Here is a 24,130-nt window from a genome sequence, read left to right on the forward strand (position 1 = left end):
CGGCACCGCGTTTTTTACCGGGTTCCTCGGCCCTCACCGCCCGATGTCGCCATCTTGGCCGCCTCAAAAATGGCTGGTTTTTAGACAATTCAGGTTTTGGGACAGCCGGAGTCTGGAGATCTATATATTGCATTTGCATTCTCGGAACTTTTTCAAATGCTTCACGGCCAATTAATTATTTTTGAAGTGCTGTCACTGTTTTGTCTGCAGTCATGGCACCAATTCACACACAGCAAGATCTTGCAAGCAGCAACAAGATGAATGACCAGTCAGTCGGTTTTGGTCATGTTGGGTGTTGAAGAAACATTGCTCTGGACACTGGGAGAATTCCCTTCTCCTCTTCAAATAGAGCCATGGGCTGAATAGGCAGCTGGTGTCCCATCTTAATGTCCCATTGAAAAGATGGCACCTCTGACAATGCAGCATACTCGCGACTGCAGTGAATTGGTCAGCCTTAGATTACATGCTCAAAGTCTAAAGTGGACTTCAACACTGCCTCGTGCGATTGTGGTTGGGGATTATTAGCCTAAGTTGAAGAAAACTGTGAAGCAATAAGAACAGCAGGAAAATTAAATGCCACTTGAAGTTGGTGTTTTGCTTGGTTGGGAAAGGAGAAGCGTGATGGAGTTGTACAGCCTAGAAGTTCATGATTTTAATTTCTGGCCTGTGCTGAGTAAGCTGATCTCAGTGGGGTGCGAGTATTGGCTTTAGTGCCCCTGGTGTTGGGAGGGGGAAATCACTCGGGATTCCTGCTCCTGATTTATTTTCAAGTGACCCCACTCCCATCCTCCTTGCTGGGTGGGGACAGGTGTGTCTGAGTGAAGATAGAATTGCACTTACGTGCTCCCACTATGGTTGAACAGCCACTTGAAGTACTGAAGGTCAGCTAGAATCCATGGAGTTGCACCCCATCAGGAGTCAGTTGCTTCAGGAAAGGAGGAAGCGAGAAAATAGGCAAAAATGACCAACGTGGGGAAATTTTGAGTGGGGGTCTCATTTAAATGTTGCCAGCATGCTACGATCTTCAAATGGATGCTCATTAACCCTTTGTTCTTTTTTGCCTTTCACAGGCTGCATTACCAGTGATTGAAGGTAATGGTGTATAGAGAGGCGACACTGGGGAAAGAATTTTACACAGCGAGTTTATATCTGGAATACATTGCCTGAAAGGGTGGTGAAGGAGATTCACTAGTAACTTTCCAAAGGGAATTGGATCAATACTTGATGCGGAAACATTTACAGGGGAGAGGGACTAATGGACAGCTCTTTCAAAACACAGGCATGATGGGCCTTTAGTGCTATATCATTCTATAACATTGCACGATCCAAGGGGTAGGGTGAGCATATGAATCATAGAATCTTGCAGCACAGAAAGAGGCCAGAACCAGGCGAAGGATAAGGAGTAAGCCATTTAGGACTGAGATGAGGAGAAACTTCTTCACTCAGAGAGTTGTTAACCTGTGGAATTCTCTACCACAGAGAGTTGTTGATGCCAATTCGTTAGATATATTCAAAAGGGAGTTAGATATTGGACCTTATGGCTAAAGGGATCAAGGGAGAGAAAGCAAGAAAGGGATACTGAGGTGAATGATCAGCCATGATCTTATTGAATGGTGGTGCAGGCTAGAAGGGCCGAATGGCCTACTCCTGCACCTATTTTCTATGTTTCTATGTTTCGGCCTGTCGTGCCTGTGCCAGCTCTTTGAAGTAGCTGTTCAGTTTAGTCCCACACCCCAGCTTTTTCCCCATAATCCTGCAAATTAATCCTCTTCAAGTACATGTCCAACTACCTTTTTGAAAGAATGGAATCTGCATCCACCAACTTTCAGATAGTGCATTACAGATCTTACCAACCTTCCGTGTGGGGGAAAATTCCTCATTTCCCCTCTAGTTCTTTTGCCAATTATTTTAAATCTATTTTGTTCATGATGGGTATAGTGATCCTTTTTGTATGTTTTTTTTTATCCAGAGACGACTCTCAAAACTATTGTGCATGATTGTGGGTTGAGGACAAAGTTGAGTTCCTTCATAATCTTACTCTTAGTCTGGCAGCACAAAATGACGGTTCACTTTTGGAGAATGGCTGCTTGGGTAAGGAGGGTTGCTGTTGGCCATACAACTGGGTCCTATTAAGAGATAATCATTGCTTTTAGGAGAGGATGTGATACAATAATAACAACTTGCATTTATATAAAATGTCCCGCTTCACAGAGGCAAAAGTCCACTTTTAAATATGGACCCCGAGCTAAAGAGGAAGCTCTTTAGAGCGGTGACTAAAAGTGTGGTTAATGAGATAGGATCTTAATTTCTTTGCATTTTAACAAGTGGTGTTGCTGATTCCTATAATCTTTTGAAAATGTAGAGATCAAGAGCAGCTTACAAACTAGCTAATCCTTCTATGTGATAGACTTGAGGTCTGGAGCATAGTTATCTTGTTTAGCTGCTCACTTAACTTGTCCCTTTTAAGACTACTGCGCAAGTCCTCGATGCAGGGAAGTGATCCAAATAGGCACTGAGGCCAATTCCAGATTAATTACTGTTGATGAGGGTGGTTTGCAGATAGCCAAGTATTTGCAAATTTCCAGCTCCATGTCCATCTGCCGAAATCCCCCACCGACAGAAGTGAATCTATAATTTTAGAGGGATGGTAGCATAGTGGTTATGTTAAGTGAAGCAAAAGAGGAAATAGCAGAGGCTTTGACGATCATTGACCAATTCTCTCTGGCTTCAGGTGTGGTGCCAGAGGACTGGAGGATTGCTAATGTGTATCTTTGTTTAAGAAGAGAGACAGGGATAGAAACATAGAAAATAGGTGCAGGAGTAGGCCATTCGGCACTTCGAGCCTGCACCATCATTCAATAAGATCATGGCTGATCATTCACCTCAGTATCCCTTTCCTGCTTTCTCTCCATACCCCTTAATCCCTTTAGTCGTAAGGGCCATATCTAACTCCCTCTTGAATATATCCAATGAACTGGAATCAACAATTCTCTGCAGTAGGGAATTCCACAGGTTAACAACTCTCTGAGTGAAGAATTTTCTCCTCACTCAGTCCTAAATGGCTTACCCCTTATCCTTAGACTGTGTCCCCTAGTTCTGGACTTCCCCAACATCGGGAACATTCTTCCTGCATCTAACCTGTCCAGTCCCATCAGAATTTTATATGTTTTTGAGAGATCCCCTCTCATCCTTCTAAACTCCAGTGAATACAGGCCAAGTCGATCCAGTCTCTCCTTGTATGTCAGTCCTGCCATCCCGGGAATCAGTCTGGTGAACTTTCGCTGCACTCCCTCAATAGCAAGATCGTCCTTCCTCAGATTAGGAGACCAAAACTGAACACAATATTCCAGGTGAGGCCTCACCAAGGCCCTGTACAACTGCAGTAAGACCTCCCTGCTCCTATACTCAAATCCCCTAGCTATGAAAGCCAACATACCATTTGCCGCCTTCACCGCCTGCTGTACCTGCATGCCAACTTTCAATGACTGTACCATGACCCCAGGTCTCGTTGCACCTCCCCTTTTTCTAATCTGCCATTCAGATAATATTCTGCCTTTGTGTTTTTGCCACCAAAGTGGATAACCTCACATTTATCCACATTATACTGCATCTGCCACTCGTTTGCCCACTCGCCTAACCTATCCAAGTCACCCTGCAGCCGTTTAGCGTCCTCCTCACAGCTCATACCGCCACCCAGCTTAGTGTCATCTGCAAACGTGGAGATATTACACTCAATTCCCTCATCCAGATCATTGATGTATATTGTAAATAGCTGGGGTCCCAGCACTGAGCCCTGCGGCACTCCACTAGTCACTGCCTGCCATTCTGAAAAGGACCCGTTTATCCCGACTCTCTGCTTCCTGTCTGCCAACCAGTTCTCTATCCACGTCAGTATATTACCCCCAATACCATATGCTTTAATTTTGCACACCAATCTCTTGTGTGGGACCTTGTCAAAAGCCTTTTGAAAGTCCAAATACACCACATCTACCGGTTCTCCCTTGTCCACTCTACTAGTTATATCCTCAAAAAATTCTAGAAGATTTGTCAAGCATGATTTCCCTTTCATAAATCCATGCTGACTTGAACCGATCCTGTCACTGCTTTCCAAATGTGCTGCTACTTCATCTTTAATAATTGATTCCAACATTTTCCCCACTACTGATATCAGGCTAACCGGTCTATAATTTCCTGCCTTTTCTCTCCCTCCCTTCTTAAAAAGTGGTGTTATACTAGCTACACTTCAGTCCATAGGAGCTGATCCAGAGTCGATAGACTGTTGGGAAAATGATCACCAATGCATCCACTATTTCTAGGGCTACTTCCTGAAGTACTCTGGGATGCAGACTATCATACCCCGGGGATTTATCGGCCTTCAATCCCATCTATTTCCCTAGCACAATTTCCCGCCTAATAAGGATTTCCTTCAGTTCCTCCTTCTCACTATACCCTCGGTTCCTTAGTATTTCTGGAATGTTATTTGTGTCTTCCTTCGTGAAGACAGAACCAAAGTATTTGTTTAACTGGTCTGCCATTTCTTTGTTCCCCATTATAAATTCACCTGAATCTGACAGCAAGGGACCTACATTTATCTTTCCGAATCTTTCTCTTCACATACCTATAGCAGCTTTTGCAGTCAGTTTTTATGTTCCCAGCAAGCTTCCTCTCATACTCTATTTTCCCCCTCCTAATTAAACCCTTTGTCCTCCTCTGCTGTATTATAAAATGCTGTATTATAAAATGATAAGACCGAATAATTACAGGCCAGTCAACCTAACCTCGGTGGTGGGAAAATTATTGAGAAAAAATCCTGAAGGACAGGATGTCTTAATTTAGAAAGACACAGATTAATCAAGACAGTCAGCACGGATTTGTTAAGGGCAGATCATGTCTGACTAACTTGATTGAATTTTTTGAGGGTCGATGAGGGCAGTGCATATGAATTTCAGAAAGGCTTTTGATAAGGTCCCAAATGGCAGAATGGTCACGAAAATAGAAGCCTATGGGATCCAAGGCCAAGTGGCAAGTTGGATCCAAAATTGGTCGAGGCAGGAAGCCGAGGGTAATGGTTGATGGGTGTTTTTGTGACTGGAAGGATGTTTCCAGTGGGATTCCGCAGGGCTCAGTACTGGATCCATTGCTTTTTGTGGTATACATCAATGATCTAGACTTGAATATAGTAAGTATGATTAAGAAGTTTGCAGATGATACTAAAATTGGTTGTGTGGTTGATAATGAAGAAGAAAGCTGTAGACTGCAGGAAGATGTCAATCAACTGGTCAGGTGGACAGAACAGTGGCAAATGGAATTTAATCCAGAGAAGTGTGAGGTAATGCATTTGGGGAGGGCTAACAAAGAAAGGGAATACACATTAAATGGTAGGACACTGAGAAGTGTAGAGGAATAAAGAGACCTTGGCGTGCAGATCCACAGATCCCTGAAGGTAGCAGGCCAGGTAGATAAGGTGGTTAAGAAGGCATATGGAATACTTGCCTTTATTAGCCGAGGCATAGAGTTCAAGCAGGGGGGTTATGCTTGAACTGTATAAAACACTCGTTGGGCCACAGCTAAAGTACTGCGTGCAGTTCTGGTCACCACATTACAGGAAGGATGTGATTGCACTGGAGAGGGTACAAGAGGAGATACACGAGGATGTTGCCGGGAGTGGAGAATCTTAGCTATGAGGACAGATTGGATAGGCTGGGTTTGTTTTCCTTGGAACAGAGGAGGCTGAGGGGAGACCTCATTAGGTGTATAAAATTATGAGGGGCCTGGATATAGTGGCTAGCAAGGGCCTATTTCCCTTAGCAGAGGAGTCAACAATCGGGGGGCATAAATTTAAAGTAATTAGTAGAAGGTATAGAGAGGAATTGAGGGGAAATGTCTTCACCCAGAGGGGTTATAGGGGTCTGGAACTCACTGCCTGAAAGGGTGGTAGAGGTAGAAACCCTCACCATATTTAAAAAGTACTTGGATGTGAATTTAAAGAGCTGTAACCTGTAGGGCAACGGACCTAGAGTTGGAAAGTGGGATTAGGCTGGATAGCCTCTTGTTGGCCGGCACAGGCACTTTGGGCCAAAATGGCCTCCTTCCGTGCTGTAAATTTCTATGATTACTGGACTAGTAATTTAGAGGTCTGGACTAATAATCCGTGGACGTGAGTTCAAATCCCACCACAGCAGCTGGGGAATTTAAATTCAGTTAATTAAATAAATCTGGAACAAAAAGCTAGTATCAGTAAGGTGACCGCAAAACTACTGGCTTGTCATAAAAACCCAACTGGTTCACTAATGTCCTTTTAGGGAAGGAAATCTTCCACCCTTACAGGTCTGGCCTATACATGACTCCAGACCCAGAGCAATGTGGTTGATTCCTAACTGTCCTCTGAAATGGCCTAGAGAGCCACTCTGCTGTACCAAACTGCTACGTAAAAGTCAGCATCCTACTCCGCAAGGACTACAACAGTTCAAGGCGGCTCACCGCCACCTTCTCGAGGGCAATTAGGGTTGGGCAATAAATGTTAGCCTTGCCAGTGACGCCCACATTAAAAAATGAATTTTTAGAAAACTCCGCATGTAATCATAGAATAGTACAGCACACAAGTGGGCCAATCGGCCCATCGTGTCTGTACCAGCTCTTTTGAAGAGCAATCCAGTTAGTCCCACTCTCTCCCCATATCCCTGCAATCGTTTCACCAAGTATTTATCCACTTCCCTTTTGAAGGCTACAATTGAATCTGTATCCACCACCCTATCAGGCCGTGCTGTCCAAATCCTAAACACTTGTTGGGTAAAAACGTTTTTCCTCGTGTCGCATCTGGTTCTTTTGCCAATCTTTCCTTTTCTGTACTTTTGACACTCTGAAGCATAATGTTTGAATCGCAGATGCTCCCGAAACGTTTAAATAGTTAGATTTAATAGCTTCTTATGTACTCAGCTGTTGCGATCACGCATGTGTTATTGGTTGCAGGAACTGTGCCAATGCCGGCCTATTGATGGGAACTGCTCATGTTGCAAGGAATGCATGCTTTGCTTGGGTACCCTGTGGGATGAGTGCTGCGACTGTGTGGGTGAGTTGCCTCTTTCTTCCCTTGGGTATTTGTTCGATTAATCTTTGAAGCCGCGCTTGATGAACTGGAATTGTAAAGGAATAAGAAATATATAATGTACTATTATCTGGGTCGTGTTGATATTGCAATAATTGCAGCTTGTTTAAATTTATTTTGGCATTCCCTACACTTGACTTCTAGTATGCTTAAAATCTCCTTAAATATGGGCCCAAGTTTCTCCAAGAGTTGCTCCGGTTTTTTTTTTTGGAGCAACTAGATTTTTTTGGAGTAACTTAAAAATCGCAATTCTCTCCATTTAAGTTGCTCCAGTGTAAGTGAGTTAGGTTTTTTTTTTTAAGTTCAGTTTTTTTTTTCAAAAGGGGGGCGTTACCAGCCACTTACGCCTGTTTTGGCCATTTAAGCAAGTTTAGCCAGCTAAAACTTACTCCAAACTAAGTTAGGCCAGAGTAAGTGGCCACTTTTGTACGTTCTGAAAAACCTTGCGGTGAGTTAAGAGATCAGCGCAGGTAGCTGATAGTGTTATGATAGGAATGCTAGTTTTTTTTTAAATCCCAAACAGCGAGACTGTCATGGTTTGGTGCTATCAGCCTGATTAAACTGAGTATATTTTTACTAAAGATAGCTAGATATTAAAGTACTGGAAAATCTTTGAAGATTCTATTCTCCCGCCTCCCATGCCGGATCAAAACTCTTCCCCTCCCCTCTTCACCCCCCCCCCCCCCCACCACCAACCTGTCACTTGTAGCCCCCAGCGCAGGAAGGCAGTGGCCGGCCTGTGTGGCAGGCCAGTGTGGCAGGCCATTCGGCCTGGGATGGGGGCGGCGAGCGTCGGCACCTCCCACACAGCCTGCATCTCTCACTCTCAGATTCTTGGGGCTAGGAGCTACTGCGCATGCGCGCTCACACTAGCGCGCATGTGCAGAGGTCCTGACACTGTTTTCAGCGCTGGGACCTGGCTCCGCCCCAGAATCCAGTTGCCACGCTATGCCACCATGGAGGAGAGGCTGGGGACATGCCAAACTTGGCCCGCAGATTTTTGGCGCCCTTGGAGTTCTACAAAAGCGGGGCACCTCTGGTGAGTGCGCCAGAAATCTGTACGGGACAAATTTGGACCCTAAGTATGTAACTTTAGTTTACCTAGCATGATGCTTTAGTGATGTATGCTCCACTATCAGCTGTGGCTCTGTGGGTAGCACGCTCGCCTCGGAGTCAGAAGGTTGTGGGTTCAAGTCCCACTCCAGGAACTTGAGCACATAACTCTAGACTGACACTCCAGTGCAGTGCTGAGGGAGTGCTGCACTGTTGGAGATGCCGTCTTTCGGATGAGACATTAAACCGAGGCCCTGTCTGCTCTGTCAGGTGAAGGTAAAAGATCCCACGACACTATTTCGAAGAAGAGCAGGGGCATTATCTCCGATGTCTTGGCCAATATTTATCCCTCAACGAACATGACAAAAGCAGATTTTCTGGTCATTTTCCGGACATTGCTATTTGTGGGAGTTGCTGCGTGCTAATTGGTTGCTGCGTTTCCCACATTACAGCAATGACTACACTCCAAAAGTACTTCATTGGCTGTAAAGCGCTTTCACATTCGGTGGTGTGAAAGGCGCTATATAAATGTAAGTCTTTCTTTATCATTCTTGAAAAGCAGTGCTACACTTAACTGCTGTATTATTGAATTATATTTCACTCAAAAATTAGATGTTTGAAAGTACATGAAACCATTCTTTTTTTTAATTGAAATGTCAAGAGCTATCATACTTTCAGCCATTATACATTTATCGTAAGTTCTATACAAAGATCAGCCATGTGGGTTAACGCATTTCTCAATATTGGATATGATAAACATTTCTTTGACTATATTTCTTCAGTTTTTACTTGCTTTTCTCCTTTAAATTATTAAATTCTCTTTGAAAGTTATAAATCCTTAATATTTTGGGCAGAAGGTGACAATCCTGGCACAAGATCTTTAATCTGGTCTGCAAGGAATTTCAATCTGTTGACTATATTACTGTTTGAGGTAATTAGGCCAACTATTTAAGCTGCGTGAAGCCACAGTCAACAGAGCATTTCCTGTTGGCTTTAATTAGTTCAATAAGTTTATTTGAATCTTTACTTTATGTGCACTTGTATTGTGTCCCAAGAATCAAATCCCTAATTTAACATGCCTTTTGTGAGCTCCATTGGTGCTCTTTCAGGGAGTAGCTGGTTCCTTTAATGGGCCAACATCCTCACTGAAAGAACCCTATAAAATATCTTAACCTCGATGTAAAATGAGGCCAGTAAGACATTTACAAAGTAACATGCTCGCAATCTGAACGCAAATCAAGTCTGGTCTTACAAATTCCATTTTAAAAAATTCTCCCGACCTCTCCTGAAGCTGCCAATGAGTTATGTAACCATTCTTCATGTATGAATCTAGATCAGCTATTCAACCATGATGCATGTCACAGCTGAGACTCTTCCTGCCTCTGCCTGATGTCTAGGCATCCATTTTCCAGCAAAAGTCACCAGTTAAAACTCGGCAGTTGGGGCCCCAACCTCTCCTCCCCCTCCCTAGCCCAGCACGTAGGTCGGTTTATTTTAATTCATGGAATGTGGGCATCGCTAGCAAGATGAATATTAATTGCCCATCCCTAGTTGTCCTTGAGATAGTGGCGGTGAGTGTCGCCTTGAACCACTGCAATCGATGCGGTGAAGGTACTCCCACGGTGCTGATGAGTCGGGAGTTCCAGGATTTTGATCCAGCGACAATGAAAGAACGGCGATATATGTCTGAGCGGTGCATGATTTGGAGGAAAACTGGAATGGTTTTCCCATGCACCTGCTGCTCTTTGTCCTTATAGGGTGGTGGAAGTTGTGAGTTTGGGAGGTGCTGCTAAAGAAGCCTTGGCAAGCTACTGCAGTGCATCTTGCAGATAGTACACACAGCAGCCACTGTACACCGATGATGAAGCTTGAGTGTTGGTGCAACATACATCCAGGCAAGTGCAGAGTATTCCATTACACGCCTGACTTGTGCCTTGCAAATGGTAGAGAGCCACTAACCTGCTGTACTAGCCACAATGTTTATTTGGCTGGTTCAGTTCAGTTTCTGGTAAATGGTGACCTCTGGTATTGGTGATGGTAATACCATTGAATGTCAAGGGGAGGTAGTTAGGCTCTCTTTTGGAGATAGTCATTGTGTGCCGCAAATGCCACTTACCAGCCCAAGCCTAGATGTTGTCCAGGACATGTTGCGTGTAGGCATGGACTGCTTTTATTATCTGAGGAATTGCGAATGGAACTGAACACTGTGCAATCATCAGCGAACAGCCCCACTACTGACCACCTGATGAAGGGAGGTCATTGATGGAGCAGATGAAGATGGTTGGGCCTAGGACCCTGTCCTGAGGGAACTCCTGCAGTGATGTCCTGTGGCTGAGATGATTGGCCTCCAATGATCACAGCCATCTTTTGTGCTCCAGTCACTGGAGAGCTTTTCCGTTGATCCCCATTGACTTCAGTTTTACTAGGGCTCCTTGATGCCACACTCGGTCAACTACTGCCTTGATGTCGAGGGCAGCCACTCTCGCCTCGCTTCTGGAATTCAGCTGTGTCCATGTTTGGACCAAAGCTGTAATGAGATCTGGAACTGAAATGGTTCTGACAGAATCCAAACTGGGCATCGGTGAGCAAGCACTGCTTTACAGGACTGTTGACCACTCCTTCCATCACTTTTCTGATGATTGGGAGTAGGCAGATGGAATAAATTAAATTGGCTAAAGACTGGCAGTTGTGATGCTGGGGAGCTCGAGGAGGCCAAGAAGGATTGTCCTCTGGGCAACTCTGGCTGAAGATAGTTGCAAATACTTTAGCCTTGTCTTTTACACTCACGTGCTGAGCTCCACCATTATTGAGGATGGGGATGTTCATGGAGCCTCTTCCTCACGTTAGTTGCTTAAATGTCCACACCGTTCATGACTGGATATGGCAGGACTGCAGAACGTTGACCTGATCCATTGATTGTGGGATTGCGTCGCTCTGTCTATAGCATGTTGCTTTCGGTGTAACGTCGTGTCGCTACCTGGTTAATACCAATCAACTCCGCACAAACCAGGGATTAAACTTGGGGTTTTCTGGTCTGTATAGCTCGGTTACTTATTGGACGATGCACACTTACTAGTTGAGCCATCGGAGAAGCTACGTATTTAATCTCTTCTTCCCGTCTTGCTGATCTTCTCTCCTCTCCTCTCCTCTCGTATAGGCAGTGACTTCTTGCTGGAATATGGTTCTGTCAGTGCTGGCCTGCTCCAGTACCTTACTCAGAAGTTAGCCTGAACAGTGAGTGTCGGCAGGCTATTCAACCAAATTGGGACATCACAAACAGCCTGTTGTGTGCACAGCATAAAAGCAGGGTGTCACTGGATAGTGGTCAGGAATGAGATCGTACACTGGGATATTGGTCACAAAAGTTTGTACTGTAGCATATTTATATAATTAAGGTGGAGATACAGATTTTTAAGCGATAAGGGAGTCGAGGGTTATGAGGAGCGGGCAGGGAAGTGGAGTTGAGGCCAATCCGATTCAATGGCAGAGCAGGCTCGAGGGGCCAAATGGCCTACGCCTGCTTCTATTATATTCTTGTGTATCTATTGCAGCATAATCATTTCCACAATGTCCAATATATCGGTGAGATAGCTGAGTATTTGAACCACACTGTCCCTGGAGATCAGCTGGAAAATTCTCAAATGAAGTGATGGTGACCTCTGGTTAGCTGTCTGTTTATGACCAGTTGCTAATCTTATCCAGGCCTTTTAACAAAGCACTAAGCTGAAATAATTTAGATTCTTACTGGGAAAGAAGGAAAAACACAATGGCATGTTGCCACAACCACTGATACCATCCTGGCAGCCATTTCAAGGAACCCGATATCTGCAGCAGTATTTGTGCACTTTTGCAATATGGATTCAGGCTGTTCCTGTTTTTGCCATATTTTAGTCTGTTCGTTTTCCCCTTCCAACCTTGTGTCCCACTCCAGAGAATTGAGCTCATTATCTAGGCTGACACTTGAATGCAATACTGAGGCCATGCTGCGATCTTTTTGGACGAGATGTTAAACCAAAGTCTCGTCTACCTGTTCAGGTGGACTTGAAAGATCCCATGGCATGATTTGAAGAAGAGCAGGGCGTTTTCTCTAACTTAACTTTTATCCTTCAACCAACTACCTCCAAAACCCGCGGCCTCTACCACCTAGAAGGACAAGGGGAGCAGGCGCACGGGAACACCACCACCTCCAAGTCACACACCATCCGGACTTGGAACTATGTCGCCGTTCCTTCATCGTTGCTGGGTCAAAATCTTACTACTCCCTCTCTAACAGCACTGTGGGAGTGCCTTCACCTCACTGCTGCAGGGTTTCGAGAGGACGGCTTGCCACCACCTTCTGAAGGGCAACTAGGGATGGGCAATAAATGCCAGCCTTGCCAGTGACACCCACATCCCGGGAATGAATATTTTAAAAAACACAACTACCAAAAACACATTCTCTGGTCATTTATCTGGTTGCTGTTTGTGAGACCTTGCTGAGTATAAATTGGTCACTGCATTTGCATACAAAACCCCAGTAACAACACTTCAAAATAATTCAATGGCTGTGAAGCATTTGGAATGTTTTGAGGATGTGTAAGGTGCTATGGAATCATAGAAATTTACAGCACAGAAGGGGGCCATTTCGGCCCATCGTGTCCACGCCGGCCGACCAAGAGCTATCCAGCCTAATCCCACTTTCCAGCTCTTGGTCCATAGCCTTGTAGGTTATGGCACTTCAAGTGTACATCCAAGTATGTTTCTGCCTCTACCACCTTTTCAGGCAGTGAGTTCCAGACCCCCACCACCCTCTTGAGTGAAAACATTTCTCCCCTTATCCCCTCCAAAACTATCAATTGCTTTAAATGCAATACACTATAAAAATGCAATTTTATCTATTCTGATATACACTTTCTTTCCTTTAATCCCCTTTTCCTGAAAGTGATTACCCATGCTGGAGGTATAGTTCTGAGGTTGGTGTTGGTGGTCTCCCGATAGCTCACCCTAGTGACACTTTGGCTCATTCACTCTCCAAGCTCATGTGATAATCCGCAGTCAGACCTTGCCCTTGCTCATGATCTCTGCTGAAAGTGTGTTGTGTAGAGACATTGGCTAAGATGAATCCCGTTATGCTGCGTTATCGAGACTATCAAACTTAGCATAGAACATGGATTGGAGCTTTTTGGTCTGTGAGCCAATCAGTGCTGTGCTTTAAAATTCTAAATATAAGTAACACCATTTTTCCCACCAGAGTGGCCACTTTTAAGAAAGAACTTTGATTTATATAGCGCCTTTCATGACCTCAGAACATCCTAACGTGCTTCACAGCCAATGAAGTACTTTTATAAAAAAAAAATGTAGTCACTGTTGTAATGTAGGAAACGTGGCAGCCAATTTGCACACAGCAACTCCCAGAAACAACAATGAGATAAATGACTAGATAATCTTTGGGTTTATTTTAGTGATTTTCATACAATATTGGCCAGGGCACTGGGGGAAAACTCCCCTGCTCTTCAAAATAGTGCCATGGAATGTTCAGTATTCACCTGAGAGTGAAGGCGGGGCTTCGGTTTAAAGTCTCACTCGAGGGATAGCGCTTCTAACAGTGTAGCACTCCCGCAGTGAAATGTCAATTTGTGTTCAAGTCGAGTGGGGTTTGAACCCGTGACCTTGTGACAGATGCGAAAGTGCCACCCACTGAGCCATAGCTGGCACCAAGGAACAAGAAAGCCATGCAATCACTGGTTGCAATGCAAAGAAGAGCCACCAAGCTAATCCCTGGTGTTCCAGGTTTAAGAAATGAGGAAATACTATACAAACTCTGGCTTTTCAGGCCAGAAAAGAGGTGTCTGAGAGGGTGATATACAAGACTTTGGGCTCAATTTTTCCCAAGCCTGTTTTCTGGTGTATTGCCAGAGCTATGCCCCTTTTTCTGCGCCAGAAATATTTTGCCAAATATAATATATATAATTCAATTTGACGCCGCGCAGCGTGTCCAATCGCCTCCGGAGGGGTTGGAGCCTGCTGTCTGCACTGAAAAAACGATGCTCGCACCTTCTGCGCATGTGCGGGGGGAAAAGTAACGATTTTGATGTTATTTTAATGGACGCGCATGTGCAGTACAGCTCCGGGTTGGCAATTGGCCATTTTTAAAGAGCCAGTTGTATGTGTGACAATGTTGAGTGCTGTGAGAGAGCATTGGGAAAAAAAATCGGAGCTGCAGCAAGATGCAACACCCCAACTCATTGCAGTCTTGTGACATCGCCCCTTCCCCCCCCCCCCACCCCCCAAACTCATTGCAGTCTTGTGCCTAGTGCAGCAGCCTTCCAATCTTCCGATCGCCACCTCCCCCCCGGCCCCCCCCCCCCCCCCCCACCCCCGAGCTTGTTTTCCAGCCGAGCCCCTGTGTCCGAGCGCAGGGCCAATTCTGACGGCCGACTCTACGACCCCTCAGCCCTGCTTGAAGACGTTCAGTGGTGCGTGAGTAAAAAAAAAAAAATTAAAACTTTAGAAATCCAAGAAGCCTCCATGTACTCTGTTGAAATTTTTTTTTTAAAGTTGAACTTTATTATGCATATTTAAAATGTTCTTGACTCCCTCCAAAAACTTTGATGAAAAACAATGGCGTCTTTCAGCGCCAATTTGTCAATGTGCGCGACTTTCTGTTAACTCGCTAGAAAGTTTTTCAGGAGTGGCCAGATACGCCGACCTAGGATTAAAACTTTTTGGGCAAACTGCGAAAAATGATGAAAACTGGCGCAGACATGAGGGAACGCCCCTATGATGTCAAAAAAAATCGCCACTAAAGCAGTTTTGCCAGCACAGATTCCAGGGGGAAACTTTGAATTAAATACTTACATCAGAAAAAAACGCGTGCGTCAAAAAAACGCTGCAAATCACCCGGGAAAATTGAGCTCAGTAAATGGTAAGGAAAAGGTAAATACAGAATATTGAAGGGCACAGGTTCAAACTAGTAAAAACTAAATTTAATTACTAGTATTGAGAGGTAATTTACACAAAAAGTGATCAATGCATGAACAGTCTTCTGGGTAGAGATAAAAATGCTGGAATATTTAAGAAATATTTTGGGGGGGGGGGCTAAAGGATGCTTCTGGATGCATGAATTATGATGGAATGGCCTTCATCATCCGTAATCACCTCATAACCTAGTCTGGTTCTTTGAAATTCTCCGTTATTCCCAGAAGCACGCTCTTCCATTTAATTTATGGAAACATGCAGTTTCCTGATATTGACCCTGGTTCTTTTGTCAATCACCTTAAATCTGTATCCTCTGGTTACCAACTGTTTCTCATTTACTGAGGTTGTGATTGGCGCTCTAGAAATGCAAGTCTTTATTTTTTCTTTCTCATGTCGCATCTGGTTCTTTTGCCAGTCACCTTAAATCTGTGTCTTTTAGTTACTGACCCTTGTACCACTAGAAACAGTTTCTCTTACTCTATCAAACCATTCATGATTTTGAATAGCTGTGTCAAATCTCCCCTTAACCTTCCGAAGTATAACCACCCCTTCTCCAGTCCCTTCACATAACCGTCCCGCATCCCTGGTACCATTCTAGTAAATCTCTTCTGTACTCTCTCCAAGGCCTTGACATCCTTCCTAAAGTGTGGTGCCTAGAATTGAACACAATACTAGTGTCATCTGCACCCTTCTTAATCATACCCCCAACATTTAAGTCCAAATCATTGATATATACCACAAAAAGCACGGGACCCAGCACTGAGCCCTGCGGAGTTTAGAAGAACGAGCGGTGATCTCATTGAAACGTGTGGGATTGTGAGGGGGCTCGCGGGAGTGGATGCAGAGAGGATGTTTCCCCTCGAAGGGGGATCTAGAACTCGCGGGGGAGTGGTGGGGGTGGCGGGGGGGGCGGATGGATGTGGCGGGGGGGGGGGTGGATGTGGCGGGGGAGGTCGGGTGGGGGTGGGGGGGTGGTGGCGGGGGTGGGGCATAGTTTCAGAATAAGTGGTCGCCCATTTAAAACAGAGATGGGGGAGAATTTCTTCTCGGAGGGTCGAGAATCTGGGGTGGTGGCAGCTGAGTCATTGAATATATTTAAGATAGACAGATGTTTGAATGATAAGGGAGCTATGGGTTATGAGGAGCAGGAAAGTGAAGTTGAGGCCAAAATCAGATTAGCCAGGATCTTATCCAATGGCGGAGCAGGCTCGAGGGGCCGAATGGCCTACTACTCCTCCTATTTCTTATGTTCTTATCGAGGCTTAGCATAACTTCCTTGCTTTTTTGCTCTCTTCCTCTATTAAAGCCAAGGATCCTGTTTTAACAGCTGTCTCAAATTTGTCCTGCCATCTTCAAAGAATTGTGTATGTATACCCCCAGTACTCTCTCTTCCTGCACACGCTTTTAAATTGTACCATTTAGTTTATATTGCTTGTCCTCATTTTTCCTACCAAAATGTATCACTTCACATTTCTCTCCATTAAATTTCATCTGCTATGTGTCTGTCCATTTCACCAGTCTATGTCCTCCAAAAATCTGTTATTATCCTCCTCATTGTTAATACATTTCCATGTTTCATATCATCTGCACACTTTGAAATTATGCCTTGCATACCCAAGTCCAGGTCATTAATATATATCAAAGAGCAGTGGTCCGAGTACCGACCCCTGTGGGACACCACTGTATACATCCCACCAGTCTGAAAAACAAACATTCTTCACTTTCTGTCCCAAAACAATTTTGAATCCATGCAGCCACTGACCCTTTTAATCCCATAAGCTTTAATTTTGCCAACAAATCTATTATGTGATACTTTGTCAAATGCTTTTGAAAGTCTATATATACAATATCAACTATACTACCCTCGTTAACCCTCTCCCCTTCCTTCATCAAAGAACATAAGAAATGGGAGCACGAGTAGGCCATACAGCCCATCGAGCCTGCTCCGCCATTTAATACGGTTATAGCTGATCCGATCATGGACTCGGGTCCACTTCCCTGCCCGCTCCCCATAACTCCTCTTATCGGTTAAGAAACTGTCTATCCCTGTCTTAAATTTATTCAATGTTCCAGCTTCCACAGCTCTCTGAGGCAGCGAATTCCACAGATTTACAACCCACTGAGTGAAGAAATTCCTCCTCATCTCAGTTTTAAATGGATGGCCCCTTATTCTAAGATTATGCCCCCAGATCTAGTCTCGCCCATCAGTGGAAACATCCCTTCTGCATCCACTTCATAAAGCCCCCTCATAATCTTACACATCTCAATAAGATCACCTCTCATTCTTCTGAATTCCAATGAGTAGTGGCCCAACCTACTCAACCTTTCCCCGGGGCCTGATAGTCTGCATCCCAGAGTACTTAAGAAATAGTGGATGCATTGGTGACCATTTTCCAACAGTCTATCGACTCTGGATTAGTCCCTATGGACTGGAGGGTTGCTAATGTAACACCACATTTTTAAAAAGGAGGGAGAGAGAAAACGGGTAATTATAGACCGGTTAGTCTGACATCAGTAGTGGAAAAAATGTTGGAATCAATTATTAAAGATGAAATAGCAGCGCATTTGGAAAGCAGTGACAGGATCGGTCCAAGTCAGCATGGATTTATGAAAGGGGAATCCTGTTTGACAAATCTTCTGGAATTTTTTGAGGATGTAACTAATAGAGTGGACAAGGGAGAACCAGTGGATGTGGTGTATTTGGACTTTCAAAGGGCTTTTGACAAGGTCCCACACAAGAGATTGGTGTGCAAAATCAAAGCATGTGGTATTGGGGGTAATGTACTGACGTGGATAGAGAACTGTTTGGCAGACAGCAAGCAGAGAGTCGGGATAAACGGGTCCTTTTCAGAATGGCAGGCAGTGACTAATGGAGTGCCGTAGGGCTCAGTGCTGGGACCCAGCTCTTTACGATATACATTAATGATTTAGATGAAAGAATTGAGTGTAATATCTCCCAAGTTTGCAGATGACACTAAACTGGGTGGCGGTGTGAGCTGTGAGGAGGATGCTAAGAAGCTGCAGGGTGACTTGGACAGGTTAGGTGAGTGGGCAAATACATGGCAGATGCAGTATAATGTGGATAAATGTGAGATTATCCACTTTGGGGGGCAAAAACACGAAGACAGAATATTATTTGAATGGTGGCAGATTAGGAAAAGGGGAGGTGCAATAAGACTTGGGTGTCATGGTTCATCAGTCATTGAAAGTTGGCATGCAGGTACAGCAGGAGGTGAAGAAAGCAAATGGTATGTTGGCCTTCATAGCTAGGGGATTTGAGTATAGGAGCAGGGAGGTCTTACTGCAGTTGTACAGGGCCTTGGTGAGGCCTCACCTGAAATATTGTGTTCAGTTTTGGCCTCCTAATCTGAGGAAGGATGTTCTTGCTATTGTGGGAGTGCAGCGAAGATTCACCAGATGATTCCTGGGATGGCTGGACTGACAGATGAGAGAGACTGGATCAACTGGGCCTTTTATACACTGGAGTTTAGAAGGATGAGAGGGGATCTCATAGAAACATATAAGATACTGACTGGACTGGACAGGTTAGATGCGAGAAGAATGTTCCCGATGTTGGGGAAGTCCAGAACCAGGGGACACAGTCTTAGAATAAGGGGTAGGCCATTTAGGACTGAGATGAGGAGAAACGTCTTCACTCAGAGAGTTGTTAATGCTAGTTCGTTGGATATATTCAAGAGGGAGTTAGATGTGGCCCTTATGGCTACAAGGGGTATGGAGAGAAAGCAGGAAAAGGGGTACTGAGGGAATGATCAGCCATAATATTGAATGGTGGTGCACGCTCGAAGGGCCGAATGGCCTACTCCTCTACCTATTTTCTATGTTTCTATGTTTTTCCTTATAAGTCAACCCCCTCATCTCTGGAATCAACCTTGTGAACCTTCTCTGAACTTCCTCCAAAGCAAGTATATCCTTTCTTAAATATGGAAACCAAAGCTGCACGCAGTATTCCAGGTGTGGCCTCACTAATACCCTGTACAACTGTAGCAAGACTTCCCTGCTTTTATACTCCATCCCCTTTGCAATAAAGGCCAAGATTACATTAGCCTTCCTGATCACTTGCTATACCTGCATACTAACCTTTTGAGTTTCATGCACCAGGGCACCCCGGTCCCGCTGTTCTACAGCACTTTGCAATCTTTCTCCATTTTAATAACAACTTGCTCTTTGATTTTTTTTCTACCAAAGTGCATAACTTCACATTTTCCAACATTATACTCCATCTGCCAAATATTTGCCCACTCACTTAGCCTGTCTATGTCCTTTTGCAGGTTTTTGTGTCCTCTTCACACGTTGCTTTTCTTCCTATCTTTATATCATCAGTTACATTACACTTGGTCCCTTCATCCAAGTCGTTAATATAGATTGTAAATAGTTGGGGTCCCAGCACTGATCTGTGCTGCACCCCACTAGTTACTGATTGCCAATCCGAGAATGACCCATTTATTCATACTCTTTTTTTTTTTGTTTGAACTTGATCAGGTTAGTCAAACGTGATTTGCTTTTAATCGATACGCGCTAACTTTCATTTACTAGCCCATACCAACGTTCCCTTTAAGCAACCCGACCACGCAGCTCTCTGGACCTCCTGCGCAATGCGAAAAACCGTGAACGCAAGATGTTTTAAATGGGGCTGCACAGCACCCAAAAAAAGTAAGAGGGAACATTGGCCACAGACACTCTGAAATGCCAATTAATTTTGTCCTGGAATATTGTCTTTTAAAGTTTTCCCATCACCAATGTTGGGCTGACTGGCCTGTAGTTGCCGGGTTTATTCCCCATCCCTTTTAGAACAGGGGTGAAATGCATGTGGAGACACATTCAAGACAACAGTATACAGTTCATGTAACAAGAGATTTCATTGGTACAACCCCTGGGTATCGCTATCATATGACTAGCTATTGGATAGCAAAGGTAAATTCCTAATGCTAAGGGACGTAGAGTCTGCTTTCAGGCATGACCGGTGATGCTGAACTTGAGGGAATATCTAATGTTGTCCCAAAATTTGTATCCAGGTGTGTAAGCAAAAATTCAGCACGTAAACAACTCGGCAATTTTTCTGCTTCCTCCAGTGATCATTAAAGTGCCCCTTGCTGCACCATTCCACTTGGCCTGTGATTTTACAACGGCACATTTCAACCCTCATAATAATCATCCAAAAACTGTATTGTTTATGTAAAACAACAGATGTGAAGGAAAGCAGTCATTTAAACTTGGTGTTCTGCTGACATTTACAACCGATTTGATTTAAGCCATTAGGATCATCGGGTCAGCCAGGATTCCATTCCAGTTGTATAATTCACCCAAATGTACAAAATCCATTTTTATAATCCTGTTAAAGCCGCAATGGCAAAATTGCGCGCACTTTTTTTTTTAGACAATATTGCAAATTAATGAATATTCTGATGAATTCAGTTTCATGTGTTTTAACACTGGGAATTTCTACCACCTTTGTAGATATAATAGAGAAACTTGTTACTAATTTTGAAAATTGTAAGAGAAAGAAAAACTTGCACTTGTATAGCGCCTTTCATGACCACAGGACATCCCAAAGTGCTTTACAGGCAATGAAGTACCTTTTTGAAGTGTAGTCACTGTTGTAATGTAGGAAACGTGGCAGCCAATTTGCTCACAGCAAGCCCCCACAAACACACTTTTTTTTAACCAATTAATCTGTTTTTTGTGATATTGATTGTGGGATAAATATTGGCCAGGACACCAGCAATAACTCCCTTGCTCCTCTTCGAATAGTTCCATGGGATTTTTTACCTGAGAGAGCAGATGCTGCCTGGGTTTTTTGACGGCACCGCCGATATAGTGCAGCACTCCCTCGGCACTGCACTGGAGTGTCAGCCGAGATCTTTCTGCTGGAGTCTCTGGAGTGGGAATTGAACCCCACAACCTTCTGACTCCAAGGTAAGGCTGGCACAATTGCAAACATTGAAACTACTTAAACCTTCTACTGAATAAAATAAAAGTTAACAAGTGCGTAAGTCAGCAACTTGCAAACTCCAGTATCCAATTCCTTTTGGCACTATTTGGCTTTCTGCTGATTTCTGCAAAATGACTAATGATCACAGCACTTGTCAAAATGAATTCACTCAATCTTATTAACAAAATAATAAGAAAAGCTGCTTTAAGAAACGACATAAAACTATACATTTAGTTTGAACTTAAGGGGACTAGAAATTGCCGTCAGAGGCGTACCTCCGGAGTAACCCTCCGACCAGCGAAACAATTTTGAAAGTATCTCCAGCCAGCCAGGCTACAAAAGGGTGCAGTCTCCAGCCTTGAGGCGGAGGGCAGCGGGATGGCCCGTGGATCCCAGGGATGCAGGCAGTGCGGAAGCATACCTGGGATCACATGGGCTTGGTCCTCCAAACAATAAGCAGAATTCCAAATTAATCATTTACAAAGGGAATCCCCGAATGAGATGCAATGGAATCTCCCAATCTTATAATCTTACAATGTACAGAATTGGAAGATTATTCATAATTACCTTCATTCCCCCTCATTAAAATGTAATCTTTTGATAATTTTATACATTAAACTTGTAATCTGGGCAAATATTTGCATGAATTCAATTAATAATGTGGATGTGCTTAATTTACAGTGTATGTGCATAATTTAGGATATGAAAATGTTTGTTTAAAGCCTTGGCTATCCCCTTACGCTGATGCAAACAGGCCCTGCACCTACTTGCATCAACCATCAGACTTCTGTGCGCAATCGATGGCCAGTCAGTGGGCAAATCGCCCAACTCTGCCGCAGATGGCTTGTTAACGCATATGTTGATGGCCGCACGTTAAGGATTTTGCGCATGCTCTGAGCTTACACCGTCATACACACTGCAATTTCAGGGTCATTATATGTCTAAGTTTATTTTTAAATGGCCTTTCTTTTCCTTTTTTTCTCACTTTCCGTTCTTTTCTTTTTCCTACAATGCCTTTTGGAAGCCACAATGCATCACATAATGGAGCTTTCCACAAATTCACTTGGGTTGTCACTTCCTCAAAGAATTATCATAGGAACAGGAGTAGACAATTCAGCTCCTCGAGACTCCTCTGTCATTCAGTTAGATCACGGCTGATCTGTACTTCGACTCCATGTACCCACCTTTGCTCCACATCCCTTGATACATTTACCTAACAAAAATCTCTGTTGAAAGCTCCAATATCCACAACCTTTTGGGGGTGAGAGTTCCAGATTTCTTCTGTCCTTTGTGGAAAAAGTGCTTCTTGATTTCACTCCTCAATGGCCTAAGTCTGTGTTTTAAGGAACATTCCCTTGTTAATTCTTCCACCAGAGGAAATAATTTCTCCACTTCTACACTATCCGATCCTTTTAACTTTTAAACACCTCAAAGTTGAAGGACATGGTTAGACATAATCTTCACCTTCTGAATCTATGTTCGCTACTGTTTATTAGGTTATTATTTGCATAGTTACAAGTTTACTCCTGATCAATTCCATCATTTTAATTGAATTGATGTGAGACTAATGGGTCTGTAGCTGCCTGTGTATATTTACCACTTTTATTTTGAATATGAGCACCTCCTTGGCATGTTTCCGATTTATTGGTATCGCCCAAGTGTTCAGTGACACCCTCATAATTGTGTCAATTCCTCCCAGATCTCCTCTGCAGCAGTCTCTTGTGATCTCCGGAATAACATCTGTCCCTACAATCTTCTAAAGTTCTCTCGATTCAGGAACCGGTCCTTTAATTCAGAAATTTGCAGATATGACTTTGTTATTGATGAAAGGTTGAGAGAGAAAAACAAGGAAATTGTAGACCAGTTAGTCTAACATCTGTGGTGGCAAAATCAATGGAGTCACAAAATCAAGAATCTATATTTAACGATAGTGACTGAACACCATGAAAATGTTCAGCTGATCAGAGAGCCAGCATGGATTTGTAAAGGGTAGGTCATGCCTGATGAACCTGATTGATTTTTTTGAAGAGCTGACTAAAGTAGTGGACAGGGGGAATGTCTGGATGCTATTTATATGGCCTTCCAGAATGCATTTGATAAAGTCCCTCATAAGAGACTGTTAGCTAAAGTTGAAACACATGGAATTGAAGGCAAATTGTTGACCTGGTTAGGAAATCTGAGCGGCAGGAGACAGAGTAGGGATGATGGGCAGGTTCTCTAATTGGCAGGATGTGGCCAGTGATGTCCCACAGGGATCTGTGTTGGGGGCTCAACTATTCGCAGTATTTATTAACAACTTAGATAATGGGATTGAGAGCCATATAACACCAAGATTGACAGCATTGTAAGCAGAGTAGATGGAAGCATAAAATTACAAAGTGATTAATAGATTAAGTGAATGCGCAAAACTGTGGCAAATGGATTTCAATATAGGCAAATGTGAGGTCATCCACTTTGACCTAAAATGGATAGATCCGAGTACTTTCTAAATGGTGAAAAGCTATAAACAATGGAGGTCCAAAGAGACTTGGGGGTCCATGTACATAGATCATTAAATTATCATGAACAGGTACAGAAAATAATCAAAAAGGCTAATGGAATGCTGGGCTTCATATTTAGAGGACTAGAATACAAGGGGGCAGGAGTTATGCTGCAGCTGTACAAAAGCTTGGTGAGACCACACCTGGAGTGCTGTGTTCAGTTCTGGGAACGACACTGCAGGAAGGACATATATTGGCCTTCGAGGGCGTGCAGTGTAGATTTACCAGAATGAAACCTGGACTCCAGGGGTTGAATACAAAAAAAACTTAAATAGGAACAGGAGAAGGTCATTTGGCCCCTCGAGGCTGTTCCGCCATTCAATAAGATCATGGCTGATCTGATCTTGGCCTCAATTCCACTCCCTGCCCGCTCCCCATAACCCCTCACACCCTTATCGTTCAAAAACCTGTTTATTTCCACCTTAAATACATTCAACGACCCAGCCTCCACAGCTCTGTGGAAAAGCTTCACGATCTTTGAGAGAAGAAATTCCTCCTCATTTCTTTTTTAAATGGGCAACCCCT

At 43.8% G+C, this 24,130-nt stretch overlaps 1 protein-coding gene across 1 annotated transcript in view; it reads left to right on the plus strand.

The window, feature by feature from the left end:
* The window catches only part of twsg1a (twisted gastrulation BMP signaling modulator 1a), a 93,954-nt gene that overhangs the window by 28,147 nt on the left and 41,677 nt on the right, over positions 1-24,130 (plus strand). The window contains exon 3 of the mRNA XM_070877015.1: positions 6,970-7,069. Within this exon, the coding sequence (XP_070733116.1) occupies positions 6,970-7,069 (100 nt within the window). The remainder of the gene's footprint in view (positions 1-6,969; positions 7,070-24,130) is intronic.

The sequence above is a fragment of the Pristiophorus japonicus genome, chromosome 1 (assembly GCF_044704955.1).
Source record: "Pristiophorus japonicus isolate sPriJap1 chromosome 1, sPriJap1.hap1, whole genome shotgun sequence".
In the NCBI taxonomy this organism is placed as follows: Eukaryota; Metazoa; Chordata; class Chondrichthyes; family Pristiophoridae; genus Pristiophorus; species Pristiophorus japonicus.